The 18,893-nt window shown below is 39.4% G+C and overlaps 2 protein-coding genes across 2 annotated transcripts in view; both read right to left on the reverse strand.

Moving 5' to 3' along the window:
• The window catches only part of tek (TEK tyrosine kinase, endothelial), a 100,270-nt gene extending 89,923 nt beyond the window's left edge, over positions 1-10,347 (reverse strand). Inside the window, exon 1 of the mRNA XM_020514805.2 lies at positions 9,432-10,347. Coding sequence (XP_020370394.1) covers positions 9,432-9,483 — 52 coding nt within the window. The 5' untranslated portion in view covers positions 9,484-10,347. The remainder of the gene's footprint in view (positions 1-9,431) is intronic.
• Positions 10,348-15,637: 5,290 nt separating this feature from the next.
• Positions 15,638-18,893, reverse strand: part of ift74 (intraflagellar transport 74) — a 125,536-nt gene continuing 122,280 nt past the window's right edge. Inside the window, exon 19 of the mRNA XM_048595011.1 lies at positions 15,638-17,346. Coding sequence (XP_048450968.1) covers positions 17,231-17,346 — 116 coding nt within the window. The 3' untranslated portion in view covers positions 15,638-17,230. The remainder of the gene's footprint in view (positions 17,347-18,893) is intronic.

The raw sequence follows: 18,893 nt of genomic DNA on the forward strand, positions 1-18,893 counted from the left end.
TATGTATTTGTTCTCAATCTTTAGGCTTGTGTTTGATTGTTTTGATCTTTTGACCTGCACAAGCCTTCCATCCCCCACTCATTCTCAATAAACCCTGATCAACAATACAACAAGCTGTTTTCACATTACTACTCTGCTATGCTGGAACAAATTGGTCTTTGAATCACATAAGTTGGGAACAGTAGTGGTATATAGCAGAGAACTTGAGTAGGAATGGTTTGAGATGGGGGCTGAGGTATTTAAGAAAGTGCTTTTGAAAGATCAGCTCTATTAAATATATCAGAAAAGGAAAAGTACCATTGGGAAGGGTCTTACAAAGAAACATCAGAATTACATAAAGACAGAACAGGTAGCAAGGAGCTTACATTTATAGAAATAATGGCAGAAAATGTTGGACAGAGTAAAGCACAGATCACAATGAGAAAAATGTTCACAAGATATAGTGAAATTATTAGAGATAAAAGTTAAAGAAAAAGTAAACAACAATAATACAAATAAATAGAAAGTAAAATTTAACAAAGAAATTGTTACAGGTAAAGCTGTTGTGCCAAAATGAAGAATATTAAAGCTTCAACAGTGAATTCATGGCGTATGCAAACGCATGGACTGATTTTAATCACCAAAAAAGGCTGGAGAGGAATTTCACAGTGCATTTCCTTCCTTTTGGTCCTTATTTTTTCTAATTTTTAAAATCTCTCCCAGAAGATTAGATAATTGAGAAGGTGGATTTCGGGATTGTAGTACGTTGTATTAGCCTTTGAAATGTGAGCCAGGTTTAATGAAGGAATTGGTGTGCTCCCTACCTGTCAACTTTACACGTCCCTGTGTTAGTCACTTTACATGTCAGCCGCAACTCAGTGGGCAGCACTTTCAACTCGGTCAAAATGTTTTGGGTTCAAACCACATCCCAAAGACATAAGCACAAATATCAACACTGGCATTTCACTCCAGCACTAAGGGAGTGCTGCACTGTTTTCAGTGCCATTTTTCAGGTGATTTGTTAAACAACGTGCTGACTTGTCCTTTTAGGTGGGCATATAAGATTCCAAAGCAATATTTTTATGAGGAGCCAGGGAGTCCTCCCTAAAGTCCTTGCCAATATGTATCCATCAATGAACACTGCCAAAACAGATTATTCGGTCATAATTGCGTTTCCGTTTATGGCAACTTGCTGTCAAAATTATCTGCAGTGCTTCAAAAATTTCAAAAATACTTTCTGGACTATAAAGTTCTTCAGGGTGTGCATATGAGCCAGAGAAATAAGAATCTTTTTCCTTCTTTCCTTAACATTCAGATGCTTCCTGAACAACCTGCACCAGAAAAGATTATATGCAGTAGTTTCCTTGGAAAGAGTTGGTTTACTTTAGCTGTTCTCCTCAGAGCTCAGAAAGAAGAAACTGTACAGCTATGCTATACCATCAACTATTTGTTTAATTGTACATGGAAAAACATTTTCAAATTTTAAAAACTGATTTATCAAAATATTATGATTGGCAAATGCTTAAAAAAAATTGATTTTCTTTTCTATTTACAAAGGTTTTCCTTAAGTTCATCAAGCACAAGAAACTGCATTTCTCAAAAGAACACTACTGTTAATTACTTTTGTAGCTTTAAATTCTTCACAAAATGAATTAATTATTAAGCATCGAAAATATGTCAAGGGTCCTGAATATGTTTTAGAAAAGGAGTCCTTCTCCACCATCAAAAGCTACAATAAAGCTTCCTCTTCCACCATATATGCTTCTACATGTGAACTTAGAATTAGTAGATTTAAAAGACTGAGGTCTATTCAATTTACCTTCAATCATTCTGGTCCTCACATGATACAAAGATATTGGTGTTTTGATTAATCATTATAATCAGTCCCTATCAATAAGTCTATTGATAAAGACCTGGGGATATGAGGTGAGAATGACCCTTGATGGAGACTTTCATTTCCTCCTGAGCACACTCCAATTCATCTTCCAAATTGTTCATGTACTCTTATAGCATTTTACAATGTAGAATGAGGTCATCTAGCTCATCATGCCTCTACTGGCTCATTGAATGAGGTATTCAATTAGTTCTGAGGAAGGGTCACCGGACCCGAAATGTTAACTCTGTTTTTCCCTTCACAGATGCTGCCAGACCTGCTGGGCCTTTCCAGCAACTTCTGTTTTTGTTCCTGCTTCACAGCATCCGCAGTTCTTTCAGTTTTTATTCAATTAGTCCAATCCCTCCACTCTTCTTCTATTTAGCATTGCAATTTTGTTAAATTTTGAATAAAAACAGAAAGTGCTTGAGAAAGTCAGCATGTCTGGCAGCATCTGTGAAGAGAGAAACAGAGTCAATGTTTCGAGTCTGATGTGATCCCTTTACAGAACTGGAAGAATTTGAAAAATGTTTTCTTGTGTTGTAGACAGAGACAGAGAGGGAGGGGGAGCAAGTGCAACAGATTGTGAAAAAGGGATTGTTGATGGGATGAAGGAGCAATAGAAATGTAAAATTGGTGTAAATGAAGGTGTGAAAAGGAGAAATCAGGTCCACTCTGTTGAAAGCAAAATGAACAAGATATAAACAAGTCATGGTTTTGTGTGTGTGTGTGTGTATATGTGTGTGTGTGTGTGTGTATATGTGTGTGTGTGTGCGTGTGCGTGTGTGTGTGCGTGCGCGCCTGTGAGAGAGAGAGAGATAGGGAGAGAATGGGGTGGGGAGGAGGAGTAGTAGAGCATGTAAGAGGAAAATGAACTGTTCCTCTAGATTGTGTTGTGCTTCTTTGCAACCCTATAGCTGGCCCAGGAAGGAAATGTTTGTAAGGAGCAAGGTAGTTTATGAAATGACAAAGAACTGAAAGGTTGGAGTGATTCCTATCAGAAGTGCAGAGGTGTTCCACAAAGCAGTCAACCAGCTGAGATTGGTTTCCCCCGTGTAAAGGAGACTACATAGTGAGCAGTGAATACAGTAAACTATATTAAAGAAGTATAAGTAAAATGCAGCTTCACTTGGGCAATGAGGAGGGACAAGGTAAATGGGGAAGTGATACATCTTCTGCAATTGCATGGGAAGGTGCCATGGAGCAGTGTGGAAATATTAGGAGTGATGAAAGAGTGGACCTGGAGGAAAACAAAGGAAATAATCCCTGTGGAATGCTGACAGTGGAGGAAAGGAGATAATGTGCTTAGTGGCAGCACCTTACTGGAGGTGGCAGAAATGGCAGCGGATGAACCTTTGAACTTGGAGACTGATGGTGAAAAGTGAGAATAAGTGGAACCCTATAATGGTTGTGGAAGGAGGGAAAGGGTTGGGGCAGAAGGAAATGGGCCGGGCAAGGCTGAAGGCCCTGTTAACCACAATGTAGGGGATTCCTCAGCTGAGGAAAAAGGAGGTCATTTAGACCGGCCGCAAGTGGCATCACTGGAATAGATGAGACCATGTCAGGAAAGGGCAATATACCTAACTAGATTCCTTCTTTTGATTCAAGTTAGATTAGATTCAATGGAATAAAATTAAATGCCCTTGGACCTACTCCCTTTAGCAGAAATTCAAGGAAGTTAAATTGGGAAGTATACCTGATCATAGCTTGAGGTACAGAGTTACACAGTTAAAATTCTAATGTGCCAACTATTTTATAATTCTCATCTTGTTTTCAAATCCATCCACAATAAGTTCTGGAATATCCTTCCTAAACCTTTCCACTATATGCCTCTGACTTGTCCTTTGGTGCTCCTTAAAACTGACCTCTTTGACCAAGTATCTCAAAGTGCTTTACAACCAATGAAATACAAAAAAAGTTTATAGAGATTAAATTATTCAGAGTTGTAAATAACCATTTTGAATAATTGTTGCTGTGATTTCAATGGAGTACAAATACATTTTTTGAGGTGGTCCTATTCCTTCATGGAAAACTGGGAAATGATTCCTGTCTTAGTTGAGATATAAATTAAAGCAATTTTCAGATTCTATAGAGATTGGAAGAAATAATCTCCAAGTCATTAAAAAAAGTTGTAATAACTCCACTAGTGCAAAGATGTATTAATTCAGCATGATAAATTTAATTGGGAAAATTTCCATTCTCAATATGGGAAAAAAAATGACATGATACGGGTGTGAAGATACAAGATTTATAACACAATCACATTGAAACTAACTAACTACTTTTTCACTGATCACTTGAAGTGCAGTAGCATACAAGGCTACCAGCCAACTTCTGGAAAATGGGAGTTGTGTAGATAGGTGCTTGGTGGCCAGCATGTACACAGTGGGTGGAAGGGCCTACTTCCAAGCCTTGAAACTCTATGACTCTATAACTGTTAACAAATGTTAGTATGTTGGAAATTTGACAGAATTTTTACATCAGTAAAGTACTTGATTCCCAATTAACCATTGAAGAGGTATATTGTAACGTTTAACTGCTCAGCTCTTCAAACATACAAGAAGAGATTGTGAAAAGATATGCGTTACTACATTAATTTGATCATCTCTATCTTACTTACAAAACAAAATCACATTTCACGCTAGATTTAACCTTCAGTATCAACAATTAAGGATGATCAGATTGTGGTGTTTAAGATGTTTAAAAGATTTGATAGATTACCTGGGAGAAACTATTTCCTCTGATTGTGGAGGTGGGGTAGTGTTAGGAACAGTTCAGAACAAGTGACATAACATTCAATTAAGAGCCAGGCCATTCAACAGTAGTGTCAAGAAATACCTCAATCATACAAAGGCTAGTGGAAATATAAAACTCCCTCCCTCAAAAAGCTGTAGCGGCAGTTGAAAATTGAAAGATTAATAAAGATTCTGCAGTGATAGATAGAGAGGTTAAGCAAGTGGCAAAAATGGAATATTACATAGGAAATTATAAAGTTATATACTTTGGCTGGAATGGAGAATTGAATATTATTTAAACAGAGAGAGATTGCAGAATACCATAGCACAGAGGGATGTGGCAAGTCCTCATGCATAAATAACAAAAAGCTAGCATCCACGTTCAGTGGATAATAGGGAAGGTGAAATGTTGGTCTTAATTTTGAAGGGAATGGAGTATAAAAATAGGGAGGTTTTGCTACCACTATTCAAAGTGCTAGTTAGACCATAGCTGGAATGCTGTGAACAGAATTTTGGGTCCCCTTTTGAGGAAAGATATACTGGCATTGGAGGCAGTCCAAAGAAGTTTCACTAGGCCGATACCAAGTATGGAGGGGCTGGCTTGTGGTTGGGCCTTTACTCATTAGAACTTAGAAGAAAGAAAGCTGAGCATTTTGAAACATGCAGGATTCTTAGAGACCTTGACAGGGTAAATGTGGGGAGGTTATTTCCCCTTGTGGGAGAGTTTAGAAGAAAAGAACATAATCTCAGAATAAAGTGTTGCACATTTACTGCAGAAAGAGATGAAGTGGAATTTATTTTCCCAAAGGACAGTGAATCTATGGAATTCCTTATCATTGAGGAATGTAGAGGCTGGGTCATAAAGCATATAGAAGGCTAAATAGATAGATTTTTAATCTGTAGAGTAATCAAAGGTTATAGGCAAAAGGCAGGAAAATAGAGTTGAGCATTATCAGATCAACTCATTGAATGGCAGTGCTGACTCGAGGGGCTGAATTGCCTGTTTCTGTGCCTACATCTCATGGCCTTAATATTAAGGGATACAGAACTAATGTAGGTTACTGGTGCCAAGATACACATCAGTCTAAGATCTAAGAGTTGTAGAATAGGTTCAATGACTGAGATACTCCAGTTCTAATGTTCTTCATTCATCAAGTGGAGAGACAACCCTAGTTGAGCAGGGGGTACAAAAGGACAACCCTTAGAAGGATACACCAGCTTCGTGAAACTACACTGGCCTATGTACTACAACTCACATTATATAACGCCTTTAAGATAATAAAATTTTCCAAAATATTTTACAGTGGTGTAATGAAACAAAACTTAAAACTTGGTTTCATAAAGTATTAGGCTAAGTGATCAATACATTGGTCAAAGAGGTAATAGTTTGTAATGTCTTAAAGGAAGAAAGAGGGGCAGAGACCTAAGGGGAGGAAATTGTAGAACTAAGAGCTTAAGCATCTCAGGGCATCTCCGCTAGTGTTGAAGCAACTAAAGTTGGGAATGCTCAATGGACCAGAATTGTTGGTATACAGAGATTGGGGTGGGGTGGGGGAGAGTGGCATAAGGGCAGAAAATGAGGGTTCAATTGTGGCACTAGTGTTGAAGGAGATTACACAGAAGGGGAAAGAAGAGGTCATTGGAAGAATTTAGAAACAAGATTCAGGAAATTAAGATTGAGGCGCTGCTTGAATAGGATCCTATGTAGATCAGCAAGCACATGGAAGAAGGGTGATTGGATATTGGTTAGAGTTAAGACATGGACAGCAGAGTTTTTAATGTCCTCAAGTTATTTAAAATGACTGCCAGAGGTTACGGTATGGAAGGACAGCCAAGAGTACATTACAGTAATCAAATCTAGAGGTTACAAAGAAATAGACGAAGGTTTCAGCAGAAAATAAGCTGAGGAAAGGTCAGAGTCAAATGATACTACAGAGACGGAAACAGATGATTTTAATGATGGATGTGTAGGAAATTCATTCTTTGGGTCTGATATAAATCAAGTATGTAAACAGTCTGGTTAATCAACAGATAGTTTCTACAGAGAAGAGTAGAGTTGGTGCCAAGGAAGTGAAGAGGACCAAAGATAATGACAAAAACGGGAACTAAACACTAACTGCAAAATACAGTAAGTCATAGACAGAGCACTGCAGTTCCACTGTCAATGGACTAGATCTAAGTTCTCACCATGTTTTACTGAGAATACTGGTGAATAACCAGGAGAACCCTATTCTCAACAAAGTGGACCTAGAACCCCAGGCAACGTCAAAATATTTGCAATTATCTTCAGCCAATGGATGGTCACAATTCACCTTGTCCTGAAATCCCTACCTTCAAAGATGGTGATACTCAGCCAATTCACTTCAGCAAAGCCTCTGGGCATCAATAACTAGATAACTGTGTTGAATAAGCCTTGCAAGGCAAAACTAGTCACACCATCTCAGTTAAAGTATTTCAGTGAATTTACAATAATGACATCTATCCTTTCATGTTGAAGACTGCTCCGGAGCGTCCTATCCAAAAATGCAGATCAAATCTAGTGCTATTAATTGCTGTTCTTTTCATCGTCTTCAAGGTGAAAGAAGGAGGCATCAACACTCACATCATGAATTCGCACCTACCAATTCTGGTAAGATGGATCTGGAGTAGGGCTTATGAGCCCATGGCTCATTCTTTCTTTGCGCTTTTATTTTTGTTTCTTTTCTTTTTCTCTCTCTCTTTTCTTGTTTTTTTTTCTCCCCCTCTTTTATATTACTTACCTCTTGTGGAAGGACCCAGTCATAGCAACAGCATTTGTGGCAGCAAACAGGCCTAGTGGGGACTCAAGGTGGCAGAGGCAAGATTGGGACCAGTATGAGGCCCTTTGGCAGTGGCTGCATCGGCAAGATGGAACCAAAACGGACTCATGGCGATAGCAGATTCATGTTTGGGCCAACGTGATACCTGGTGGCATCAGTGGCATCTGTATTGGTGAGATCCAGTGGGGACTCATGGTGGTGAGGGCATTAGTGGAGATGAGATGGCACTGAAGAGTGGTGACTTTCCCTCCAGTGGTGGCAAGGCAGAGAAGGGACTCATGCCTGGCCACTAGGACCATGGCCCATGGTGGAGCACTTAACAAGAAGGACTGTAAAGTTGAACACTTTTCCTTTATTCATTTATTCTATATTTTGGTTTATTTTTCTGTGATTTAAGATGTCACCAGAGAATGATGATACTATATAACACGTGGCAATAAATAAATCAAAGCCAATTGTTAGAACATGCTGTCAATTTTGTTACAGCAGTGATCTAGACATAAAGATAAAAGTTCAGTATAGCAGCTGCTCTCAACATCAAGAAAACATTTGGCCAAGTATGACAAAGAATGAGTAATACTAAGGTTATTCCTTGATGTGTATCAAAGTCACCAGAGGTTGGATCATGCCATGAAGCGTGTTGGTTAGGATTTCAGAAACCAGTTCGTACAACACGAGCACTCAGTAGCCATTCTATATCAGCAATGGAATATATTATAGCTACATTTGACAACACCTCCCAGTTTATGATCTCTACCATCCGAAACGATAAGAATAGCAAGATCACTGGCATATGTTCATCTCCAAATCATTGGCCTTTCTTTGTGATTAATGGAACCTTCGCCTCGAATTACCTAACATTGTCATAAGCGCCTTGTCAGCATAAAAAAGCGCACTGGATCAAGCGGAACACAACTTCAGAACACTTACTGATGGTAATAAAAATATGTTTTATCAGCAGCACTCGCAACCATTAATTCTGGTTTTAAACTTCACCTGTTGAGAGACGAGGCAACTTCCAAAAGAACTCAAAGCCCATTATACAAAATACTTAAGCAGGGATGATGAAAAGAAGGAAGAAGGAATTTGCCTTTTATAGCACCATTCACATCCTTAGACTATCCCAAAGCGCTTTTTAGCCAATAACGTACTTTAAAAAGCAATAATCGTAATAAATCCAATACAAAAAGCACACACCAAGTGAAATTGTCTTAAGTCGATTGCACGCATGTCGAACAAGAAAATGAGGTAAGGCAGAGTTGCAAGTGATGTGTCTATTTACTCTTTTAGGGAGCAAAAACTATAGCTAACTAATGACCTGCACTGGGAAGCCGCACGCAGTGTGTAAACCATATTGTGCGCGTAATTAAGAAACGCTTGTTTTTATGAAAAGTAGTGTCAGATAATCTATTTTTCGAAATATTTGAAATATTGGTCCAGACATGAACTCTAGCTAGTTGAAGTAGTTAGTGAGCGACCTATTTAAATGTATTTTAATAAACAAAAGCAACACTAAACCGTGACAATAGGAAAATTGCCACGATTCGCCTGTTGAGATTTGCTAAAACGAGATCGATTGTAATTCCATTAAAACATGACTGCAAAACACATTCGTCAATAAAGCAAGTCGAGCTGAAAGTCGGCGGAAAGTTTTATCTCACAAAATTAGGCACCTTTAAAATTGCAGAGAAAGCCGTAACATCAAAGCATTTACTCCAAGTTTGTAATTAATACGACTCGCTTCTCAATTCATACAGAAACAGAGCGTCCCTGGAGTTGGATTAACCTTTAAAAAGCAAGACTGGAAAGGAATTTCCTTTGAACATGCATTTTTTGCCAACAGTATCTCTTTTACTTTAATGGGCCCTACACCACTTTTCTCAAATATTTGAAACATTCACTTCACGTTCTTTAACAATTTAAATGCGCCTCTTGAATCACCCTCAATGGAATAGAGCTTTAGCAAATTCACCTTCATTTTTAAAAAGTAGAGTTTTAAACGTGTTTCTAAGGTCTCAATTCGAAAAAGATGTAAGGCGGTCTTACCTGAATTTGACAAGTAGTAAAACTGAATTATCAATATTCCCAATAAATCCATGACTGGATTCCCGGAGTTCCCAATCACCTTCACATTGCTGCCTTCTCCCGTTACCTCTAAGACTGTAAGCAATTTAAATCACTTTCTCTCCGTGCGCCGGAGTCCTCGTTGACAGCTGTAAACGAACAATTTAAATATTGCGATTGAGGGGATCAAAAGACTCGCTGATTGTTCCCAAATCCAGTTCAAATAAGGCGGATTCGGGGTTACTCAATGCCAGGGAGTCGATGGCTGTTCCTTTTTCCTGTTTCCTGTGGGAATCCGAGAGCAAGAGGCAGGAGTTGCAGCTCACACACAAATTCGTGTACTCTGGTTATCTTGAAAGTATAAACGACACAAGAACTATCAACAGCAACTTGGAAGACTATCGATAAAATGTGCAAATGTTGCTATACGAAACTTTGGACAGGAGGAAAAAAGACCCTAAGGATCATTCAAGTTTCATTAAGACAGTGGCTTCTCCCTTAAGAGTGGAAAAAAAGAAACGGAAGAATTGAATAGAAATACTTGAAACATAGCCCACTCCCAAATATAACTGAATATGGGTTTAACTTATCGGTTTTAAATAAAAGATGCTTTCCGTTGTCCGAACTTGGGTTTGACGACCACTTTTAAAAATGAAAGTATGTTTCATGCTTTGTCATCCTGCTGTTCTTCTTGCAACTTCCAATCTACCGCCACCCTTTTTGTACTCAAGCGTGAATGGGATACATGGGGTGAGCAAATGAATTTAAGTAAGCAAATCGAAAAAGCAGGAAGAATCTTGACGACGTTGTATTTGGTTCTGTTCAATTTGATTCAACACCATCCCATTGACTTATTCCATTAGTAAAGAAAGCCATTTCGAATCATGTAATCATTTTTAGTTCAGACTCAGCGCATTATAAGTTGCTGTTGCAAGTAGGAATGTAAAATTGCTGATAACTATACCAGCTGGCATCCTTATCTTAAGGGCCAGATTTTCTTTGCAAAAGTTTGGGAGTATTTTCTAGTTACCTCCTCCAATTATTATCACATAAATGACTATTTAAATAGAGTTATGAATAAAATTGATAAATAAAAAAGTTTAGCATTCTTTTAGGACAAGCCGTTCATGCCAAAATACAACAAGACCTGGTCAATGTCCAGGCTTGGGCTAAGTGAAAAGTAACATTTGTGCCAAACAAGTGCCAGGTAATGATAATCTCCAACAAGATAGAAGCTAACTATCACACTTGACACTCAATAGCATTACCATCATTGACTCCCCTATCAACATCTTGAGGGTTACCATTGAACAGCAGACTACCCACACTGACTCTCAGGCCTGCAGAAGCAGCCACTTACCCAGGAAACATGGGAGATGCACTGGCCTGCAGGTGAGACTGAAACAAGTGTTTTCCTGCCCCCCGCCCCTCCTCCCCCCAGCATATTCATGACAAATACACAAATCATTGAAAACAAGCTGGGTGAAGTTAAAGCTAGATTCATCTATCAAAGATAATTGACAGACTGCTGTGTGCTCTGTTTTACAGAAACAAGGCTCACTCCTGCTGCACCTGACTGTACCTTATAACCTGACGGTTTCTCAATCCACTGGCTGGACTGCAAAGTGCTGAGGGGTCTGCTTCCTAACTAATGCCTTTTGGTGCTCAGATGTGACAATCCTGGCAAGTTACTGCTCCCCGTACCTAGAATATCTAATGGTGAAGGGCCATCCCTACTACCTGCCACGGGATTTCACTTCTGCTATCCTGACAACAGTTTACATCCCACTCATCGCTGAAGTGAAAAGTGCACTTGATGAGATATACATCACCACAAATAGCCTTGAGATGGAATACCCAGAGGACTTGTTCATTGTAGCCGGTGACTTCAACCAGGCTACCAAGATACCATTAACACATTTCCTGTTCCACCAGAAGCTCACTTTGGACCATTGCTATACAACCATAAAAGATGCCTACTGTTCCATACCCCAACCGCATTTTGGTAAATCAGACCATAAGGCTGTGCTCATTCTCCCAGCTTACAAGTAGAAACTGAAGTGTGAGGGTCCGCTACAGAAAGTCATACAGCGTTTATCTGAGTTAACTAATGAGCTCCTATGTGACTGCTTGGAATTGGTACACTGGCCCAAAAATGGAACAACTCAGCAGCCAACCTAAATGAGTATGCTACCGTCACAGACTTCATCAGTAAGTGTGTAGAGGACTGCATGCCAAAGAAATTAATCTGAGTGCTCCCCAACCAGAAACCGCAGATGAACTGGGAGATCCACTTCCTATGGAAGTCCAGGTCTGAGATGTTCAAGTTGGGTGACCTCGAACTATACAGGAAATCTAGGTACGATGTTCACGCAGCCATCAGAAATGCCAAGAGACAATACCAGACCAAACTAGAGTCCCAGACTAACCATACAAACGCACATCAATTGAGACAAGGCTTACACAATATCATAAGCGACAAAATGAAGCCGAGTAGAATCGCTGCCAACAATGCATCCCTCCCCAATGTGTTCAATGCATCCTATGCTCATTTTGAGCAGGGAGGCAGTGAAATGATGCCATCTGCCCCGACAGCCTTGAGTGCACCCATAACCACACTCAGTCAGATCAGCCTTCTTGAGAGTTAAACCACGGAAAGTGACTGGCCCGGAGTCCCTGGCTGTGCGCTCACATCCTTCATGGACCAGCTGATGGGAGCATTTGCAAGCATCTTTGATCTCTCCTTATTCTGATCTGAGGTTCTCACCTGCTTCAAGGTGACCACTATCATCCTGGTACCAAAGAAAAATCAGGTAGCATGCCTTATTGACTACTGCCTGATGGCTCTGACATCCATCTTTATGAAGTGCTTCAAGAGGTTAGCAATGGCACATATCAACTTTGGCATCCCAGATTGCCTTAATTCACTACAATTCACGTGCTGTCACAACAGGTCCACAGCAGACGCCATTTCCCTGGCCCTACACTTATCCCTGGAACACCTGGATAACAAGGACACCTATGTCAAACTCCTAATTATTAACTTTAGCTCTGCCTTCAACACCATAATTCCAACCAAGCTCATCACCAAACTCTGAGACTCAGGACTCTGCTGTCTCCTTTTCAACTGGATCCTTGACTTCCTTACTCAGATCGCAATCAGTAAGGATAGGTGACAACATCTCCTCCACAATAATCCTCAAAACTGAGGCACTGCAAGGCTGTGTACTCAGCCCCTTACAATACTCCTTATTCACTCATGACTGTGTGGCCAAATCCTGTTCTAATTTACAGGTTTGCTGTTGACACCACCATAGTGGTCGGTTCTTAAACAATGATGAGAGAGAATACAGGAAAGAGATAGAGAGCTTAGTGGCATGGTGTAAAGACAACAGTCTCTTCCTCCATGTCAGCAAAATGAAGGAGCTGGTCATCATCTTCAGGAAGTGGAGTGGAGGACATGCCCCTGTTTGGATCGATGGTGCTGAGGTGGAGATGGTCAAGATCCTCAAGTTCCTAGGAGCAAATATCACCAACAATCTGTCCTGGTCCATCCATATCGATGGTCAAGAAAGCACACCAATGCCTCCACTTCCTCAGAAGGCTAAGGAAATTTGGCACGTCCACAAAATCTCTTACCAATTTTTATAGTTGCACCATAGAAAGCATCCAATCTGGATACATCACAGCTTGATACGACAATTGCTCTGCAAGACCACAAGAAATTACAGAAAGTTGTGAATGCAGCCCAATCCATCATGCAACCCAGCCTTCCATCCATTGACTCCATCTATACTTCTGCTGCCTTGGGAAAGCAGCCAGCATAATTAAAGACCACTCCCAACCCAAATATTCTCTTAAACCATCTTCCATTGGGGAGAAGATACAAAAGTTTGAAAACATGTGCCAACAGGTTCAAGAGCAGCTTCTTGCCTGTTATTATCAAACTTTTAAATTGACCTCTCATATATTAGAGTTGATCTTTCTCTGCCCCTTTTCTGTAGTAGTAACATTATATTCTGCATTCTGTTCTATTACCCTGATGTACTATGTAGGGTATGATTTGCCTGGATCACATGTAAAACAATACTTTTCACTGTAATTAAATATATGTGACAATAATAAACCAAATCAAATGAAATCAAATTGACCAGAAGCCGAACCAGACTGGCCTTATAAAGTGGGAAGGCATGTGGCGAGGATAACACAAATAATCTACAGAGAGATATAGAGAGGTTAAGTGAATGAGCAAAACTTAGGAGCTGGAGGCTAATGTGGGAAATTGAGTTTATGCACTTTGGCAGAAAGAAGTGCTGAATATTATGCAAATGGAGAAAAACTGCAGAACATTGTCATACAGAGAGATTTGGGGATCACAAAAAGCTAGTATCCAAGTTCAGTGGATAATGAAGAAGACACATAGTAACATAGAAAATGGGAGCAGTAGGCCATTTGATCCTTCAAGCCTGATCTGCCATTCATTACAATCATGGCAGATCATCCAATCCAATAGCCAGTTCCCGCTTTTCTCATCATATATTTTAATCCCTTAGCCCCAAGTGCTATATCCAACTCCTTGAAATCATGTCTTGCTGTTGTCTGCTTTCTGTTGGAGTGAATTACACAGGTTCACCACTCTTTTGGGTGAAGAAATTTCCCCTCATCTTAGTCCTAAATGATTTACCCACGATCTTAGACTGTGATATTTGATTCTGGACTCCTCCACTACCCTGTCCCCATTCTTTGGGAACCACACTTCCTGCATCTACCTTGTCTAGTCCTGTTAGAATTTTATAAGTTTCAGTGAGATACCTCCACGTTCTTCTGGACACCAGTGAACATAATCCTGAATGATTCAACCTCTCCTCACACTCAGCCCCCACCATTTCAAGAATCAGTCTGGCAAACCTTCACTGTACTCCCTCTATAGCAAGTTTGTCATTCCTCAGATAAGGAAGCCAAAATTGCATACAATATTCCAGGTGTAGTCTCACCAAGGCCTTACATAATTGCAGCAACATATCCCTGCTCCTGCACACGAATCCTCTCACTATGAAGGCAACAGGATGAAAGGAATCCTTATTAAGGGACTCGACAGGGTAGAAGCAGAAAGGTTGTTTCCAGTTAAGGGGGAGTCCGGAGATGAGGAAGATTTTATTTCTTCCAGAGGGTAGTCAATCTGTGGAATGCTTTACTGCAGAGGACTGCCGAGACTGGATCACTAAGTATATTCAAGGTTGAGATAGATTTTTTAATCACTAAGGGTATCAATTCTTTTGGGGAAATGGCAGGCTAATAGAATTGAAGATCAGCAGATCAGCCACAATATTATTATATGGTGGGGCAGACTCAATGGGCTATGCTTGTTTCTACTTCTTATGGTTTTATAACTTCTCATCAAGAAATACTATTGTACAAATGTAAACTGGATGACAGTTCTGCAAATACTACATTGTTGAATGCCACCCATCATCTAGATAGTCTGTAACATAAGCAAGTAATGAGCTATGGTCTACAAAGGACCAGAGGCATCACCCATCCCTTTAACCAAGAATGTCATATCCATGCATGTTTGAAGAAGGTTTTTTTTTTACCATTAGTGATACATTAATACTGACATTTTGATGTCAGTAGGAAAATACGAATGATATTGGCTTCCTCATTTTATATTTTTGAAGATTCCTATGCAGAATTTACTCCCACCTTCCTTGCTCTGTTATCTTGATTTCCTGAACAGCTCAGTAATTTTTAAGATTACTGGCATTTATGTTTAATACAGTATATTATTGCCCATCTCGTTTGACCTCTCTGCTGCCTTTGATACAATTGACCGGACCATTCTTCACCACATATTCTTTGTCAGATTAGTGGACCTGCGTGTGTAGTTCTACTCTTAGCTGAGCGATCATAATCAAAGAACCTCCAATGATGGCTGGTCTGCTTCTCCTGCATCATTAGCTCTGAAGCCCTCCAAAATGCTGTCATAGACCTCTTCCTCTCCATGCTACCCCTTACTGATAATTCACAAGTATGTAGTCAGTTTCCATATGCACATTGCTGATATTCAGCTTTACTTCACCACTATCACTCTTGAACCCTTTGGTTGATGGCTGACACCATTCTTACGTTTGGGAAAAGATTAAGTGGTGTAATGTGATTAAAGAAAGCACTTCACAGAAAAAGAAACATAACTATTCCAATATTTTCATTGGATTTCTGAAATAGCACAAGAATACATTTAAATTTCATTGCACAATAAAACAAAATCAGAGTAAATTGCAGTCATCAATAAATTCAGAAATCCTTAAAAATATGCACCTCAAATGCTGTTTTGATATATTTAATTGGAAATTAAAGAACTGATGAGACAAAATGTCATATTACATAAATCAGGGTAGGAATAACAGCAAAATGGACTATGTTTTAAATGGTAAAAAATTGCAGCATGCTGCTGTGCAGAGGGACTTGGGTGTCCTTGTGCATGAATCGCTAAAAGTAGGATTGCAGGTGCAGCAGGTAATTAAAAAGGCAAATGGAATTTTGTCTGCCATTGCTAGAGGGATGGAGTTTAAAAACAGGGAAGCTATGCTGCAGCTGTACGGGGTCCTGGTGAGGCCACACCTGGAGTACTGTGTGCAGTTTTGGTCTTCTTACTTGAGAAGAGATATACTAGCACCGGAGGGGGTGCAGAGGAGATTCACTCGGTTGATTCCAGAGTTGAGAGGGTTGGATTATGAGGAAAGACTGAGTAGACTGGGATTATACTCATTGGAATTCAGAAGAATGAGGGGAGATCTTATAGAAACATACAAGATTATGAAGGGGTTAGATAAGTTGGAGGCAGGGAGGTTGTTTCCGCTAGGGGGTGAAACTAGGACCAGAGGGCATCGCCTCAAAATAAGGGGAAGCAGATGTAGGACTGAGGTCAGGAGGAACTTCTTCACCCAAAGGATTGAAAATCTGCGGAATTCCGTGCCCAGTGAAGCGGTTGAAGCTACCTCGCTGAATGTTTTTAAGGCAAGGCTAGATAAGTTTTTGAACAGTAAAGGAATTAAGGGTTATGGTGAGTGGGCAGGTAAGTGGAGCTGAGTCTCAAAAAGATCAGCCATGATCTTATTAAATGGCGGGGCAGACTCGAGGGGTCGGATGGCCTACTCCTGCTCCTCGTTCTTATGTTTCTGTTGTCCAACAAGTCTCTTCTCACATTCCAATACAAGGAGAGGTACATGCAAGCTGCAACAGAGAAACATGTCTAACCATGTCAGCAGCACGGCAGCAAATAGTTTTTGTGAAATACTGATATCACTGGTTCAAAGTAACCATCACACGGAGTTCAGCTAATGGTTTTCTCTTAATGTACTGCTCGCTTAACTATTTTATTTCCAAGTATTTCAAGTACATGAACCTATCTAATTGTTTGATTCATAAGGAAAGAGATGGCATTGTTTCTTCTTTCTAAGCTTGATCATGCACCTTACAGTCTTGCATGCTATTTCCCCAGATTCAGGATCTAGAAGTTCGTGGAGGTCAGATTCAATCCAATGTAAAACAAAATGTACTGGAACAATATTTTATTGTTGGTGCATAGAACTTGAGTGCAATAAGTATTTTTAATAGAAAATCAAATATAGGACGAAATAAAAATGGAAAAATACAACAATTGTGGTAAGAAAAATTGTTATGCAACTATAAAGTATAAGCTTATCCTCGACTGAAAATTCTACAATTGAAAAAAAAGAATTCTTTAATGTCCTTCCAAATTAGTCAGGAAGGAGTTTGGATCAGTTTCTGCTGTTTTGAAGGGCCTCTTGAAGTATTTTGTTGAATTCTGCAAGTTGTTTAGCCACATTCTTCACCACTGGCTGGTAGTCACTCTCCATACCCTTTGTAGCAATGACTGGTAAATAGAGTTAAGAAAATTGACTAAAAAAATTACAAGTGAAAACTGCTCTTTTGAAAATTAAACAGATTGAATATAAAACAAATTAAAAACTGGACTCCTCTCCAACTTGGGGAGGGCATTCAAATTGCCAATTTTTGAATCAAAATGTGCCATCTACTTTTATGGTGCAAGAGTCTTTACTTTTTAATTGATCAATATTAGTAACATCAAAAAAAGTTTCTGACTGATGCTTTCAAATAGGCCAAGAATGAAAATTTATGTTCTGTAAACAAGTAAAAGAGACTTAAATATGTTTACCAAAACATTTAAATGGTAAATGTATAAAATCTGATTAACTAAGGAAACATAAGAACATAAGAACTAGGAGCAGGAGTAGGCCGTCTGGCCCTTCGAGCCTGCTCCGCCATTCAATAAGATCATGGCTGATCTTTTCGTGGACTCAGATCCACTTACCCGCGTTCTCACGTATCCCTTAATTCCTTTATTGTTCAAAAAAAATCTACCTTTTTTTTAAAAACGATTACTGAAGTAGCGTCAACTACTTCACTGGGCAAGGAATTCCATAGATTAACCCTCTGGGTGAAGAAATTCCTTCTCAATTCAGTCCTACATCTGCTCCCTCTAATCTTGAGGCTATGCCCTCTTGTCCTAGCTTCACCTGCCAGTGGAAACATCCTCTCTACTTCTATCTTATCTATTCCCTTCATAATTTTATATGTTTCTATAAGATGCCCCCTCAATCTTCTGAATTCCAATGAATATAATCCCAATCTACTCAGTCTCTCCTCATAAGCCAACCCCCTCAACTCCGGAATCAACCTAGTGAACCTCCTTTGCACCCCCTCCAGTGCCAATACATCCTTTCTCAAGTAAGGAGGCCAAAAGATCACAAGATTGATAAATACAATGACAGATCATCATATACTTAAATACAAATTTGTTGATGGCAGTAAAAATAGACTATCAAGAGGTAGGTGGAGAATACTGATGATCACACAACAAAATGCAGTTGAAGAGGACAAGCAGTAAAACAAAGTGTAATGTCAAGCAGCATGAATGTGACAAATCCACTTACTTTGATACTATTGCATGCTACAAACACTGGCTTTACGTATAGAAGTAAAAATAGCAATGTGCAATGAAAAAAAATTGTGAACTTTGTTTTTTTAATGCATATTTATTTCACAAATGTAATTTTCAGGGATGTAGAGAATCAGTAGAAAAACAAAATAGGTCCTGAAACCAGTTTGACATTTCTTGAAACAACTTAATTGTTAATTTTATTGTATTTGTTGCTCATTGGCTGGTGTTTTAGTGATTTCTGGTTATTTGTAGCTTTGTCTAGGCTGTTAGTGGAATGCCACATAACTTCCATGCCATACAAATTAGGAGCACCAGCAAGTTATTTGGCCTCTTGAATCTGCTCTACCCATTCGATAAGATCATGGTTGATCTGATTGTGGCCTCAATTTTGCCTTTCTGTCTACCCTCTCTACCTATTGACTGTTGTCAATCAAAATCTAACAGCTTTAAAACATTCA

This window comes from Rhincodon typus, chromosome 3 (assembly GCF_021869965.1).
Source record: "Rhincodon typus isolate 14 chromosome 3, sRhiTyp1.1, whole genome shotgun sequence".
Taxonomy (NCBI): Eukaryota; Metazoa; Chordata; class Chondrichthyes; order Orectolobiformes; family Rhincodontidae; genus Rhincodon; species Rhincodon typus.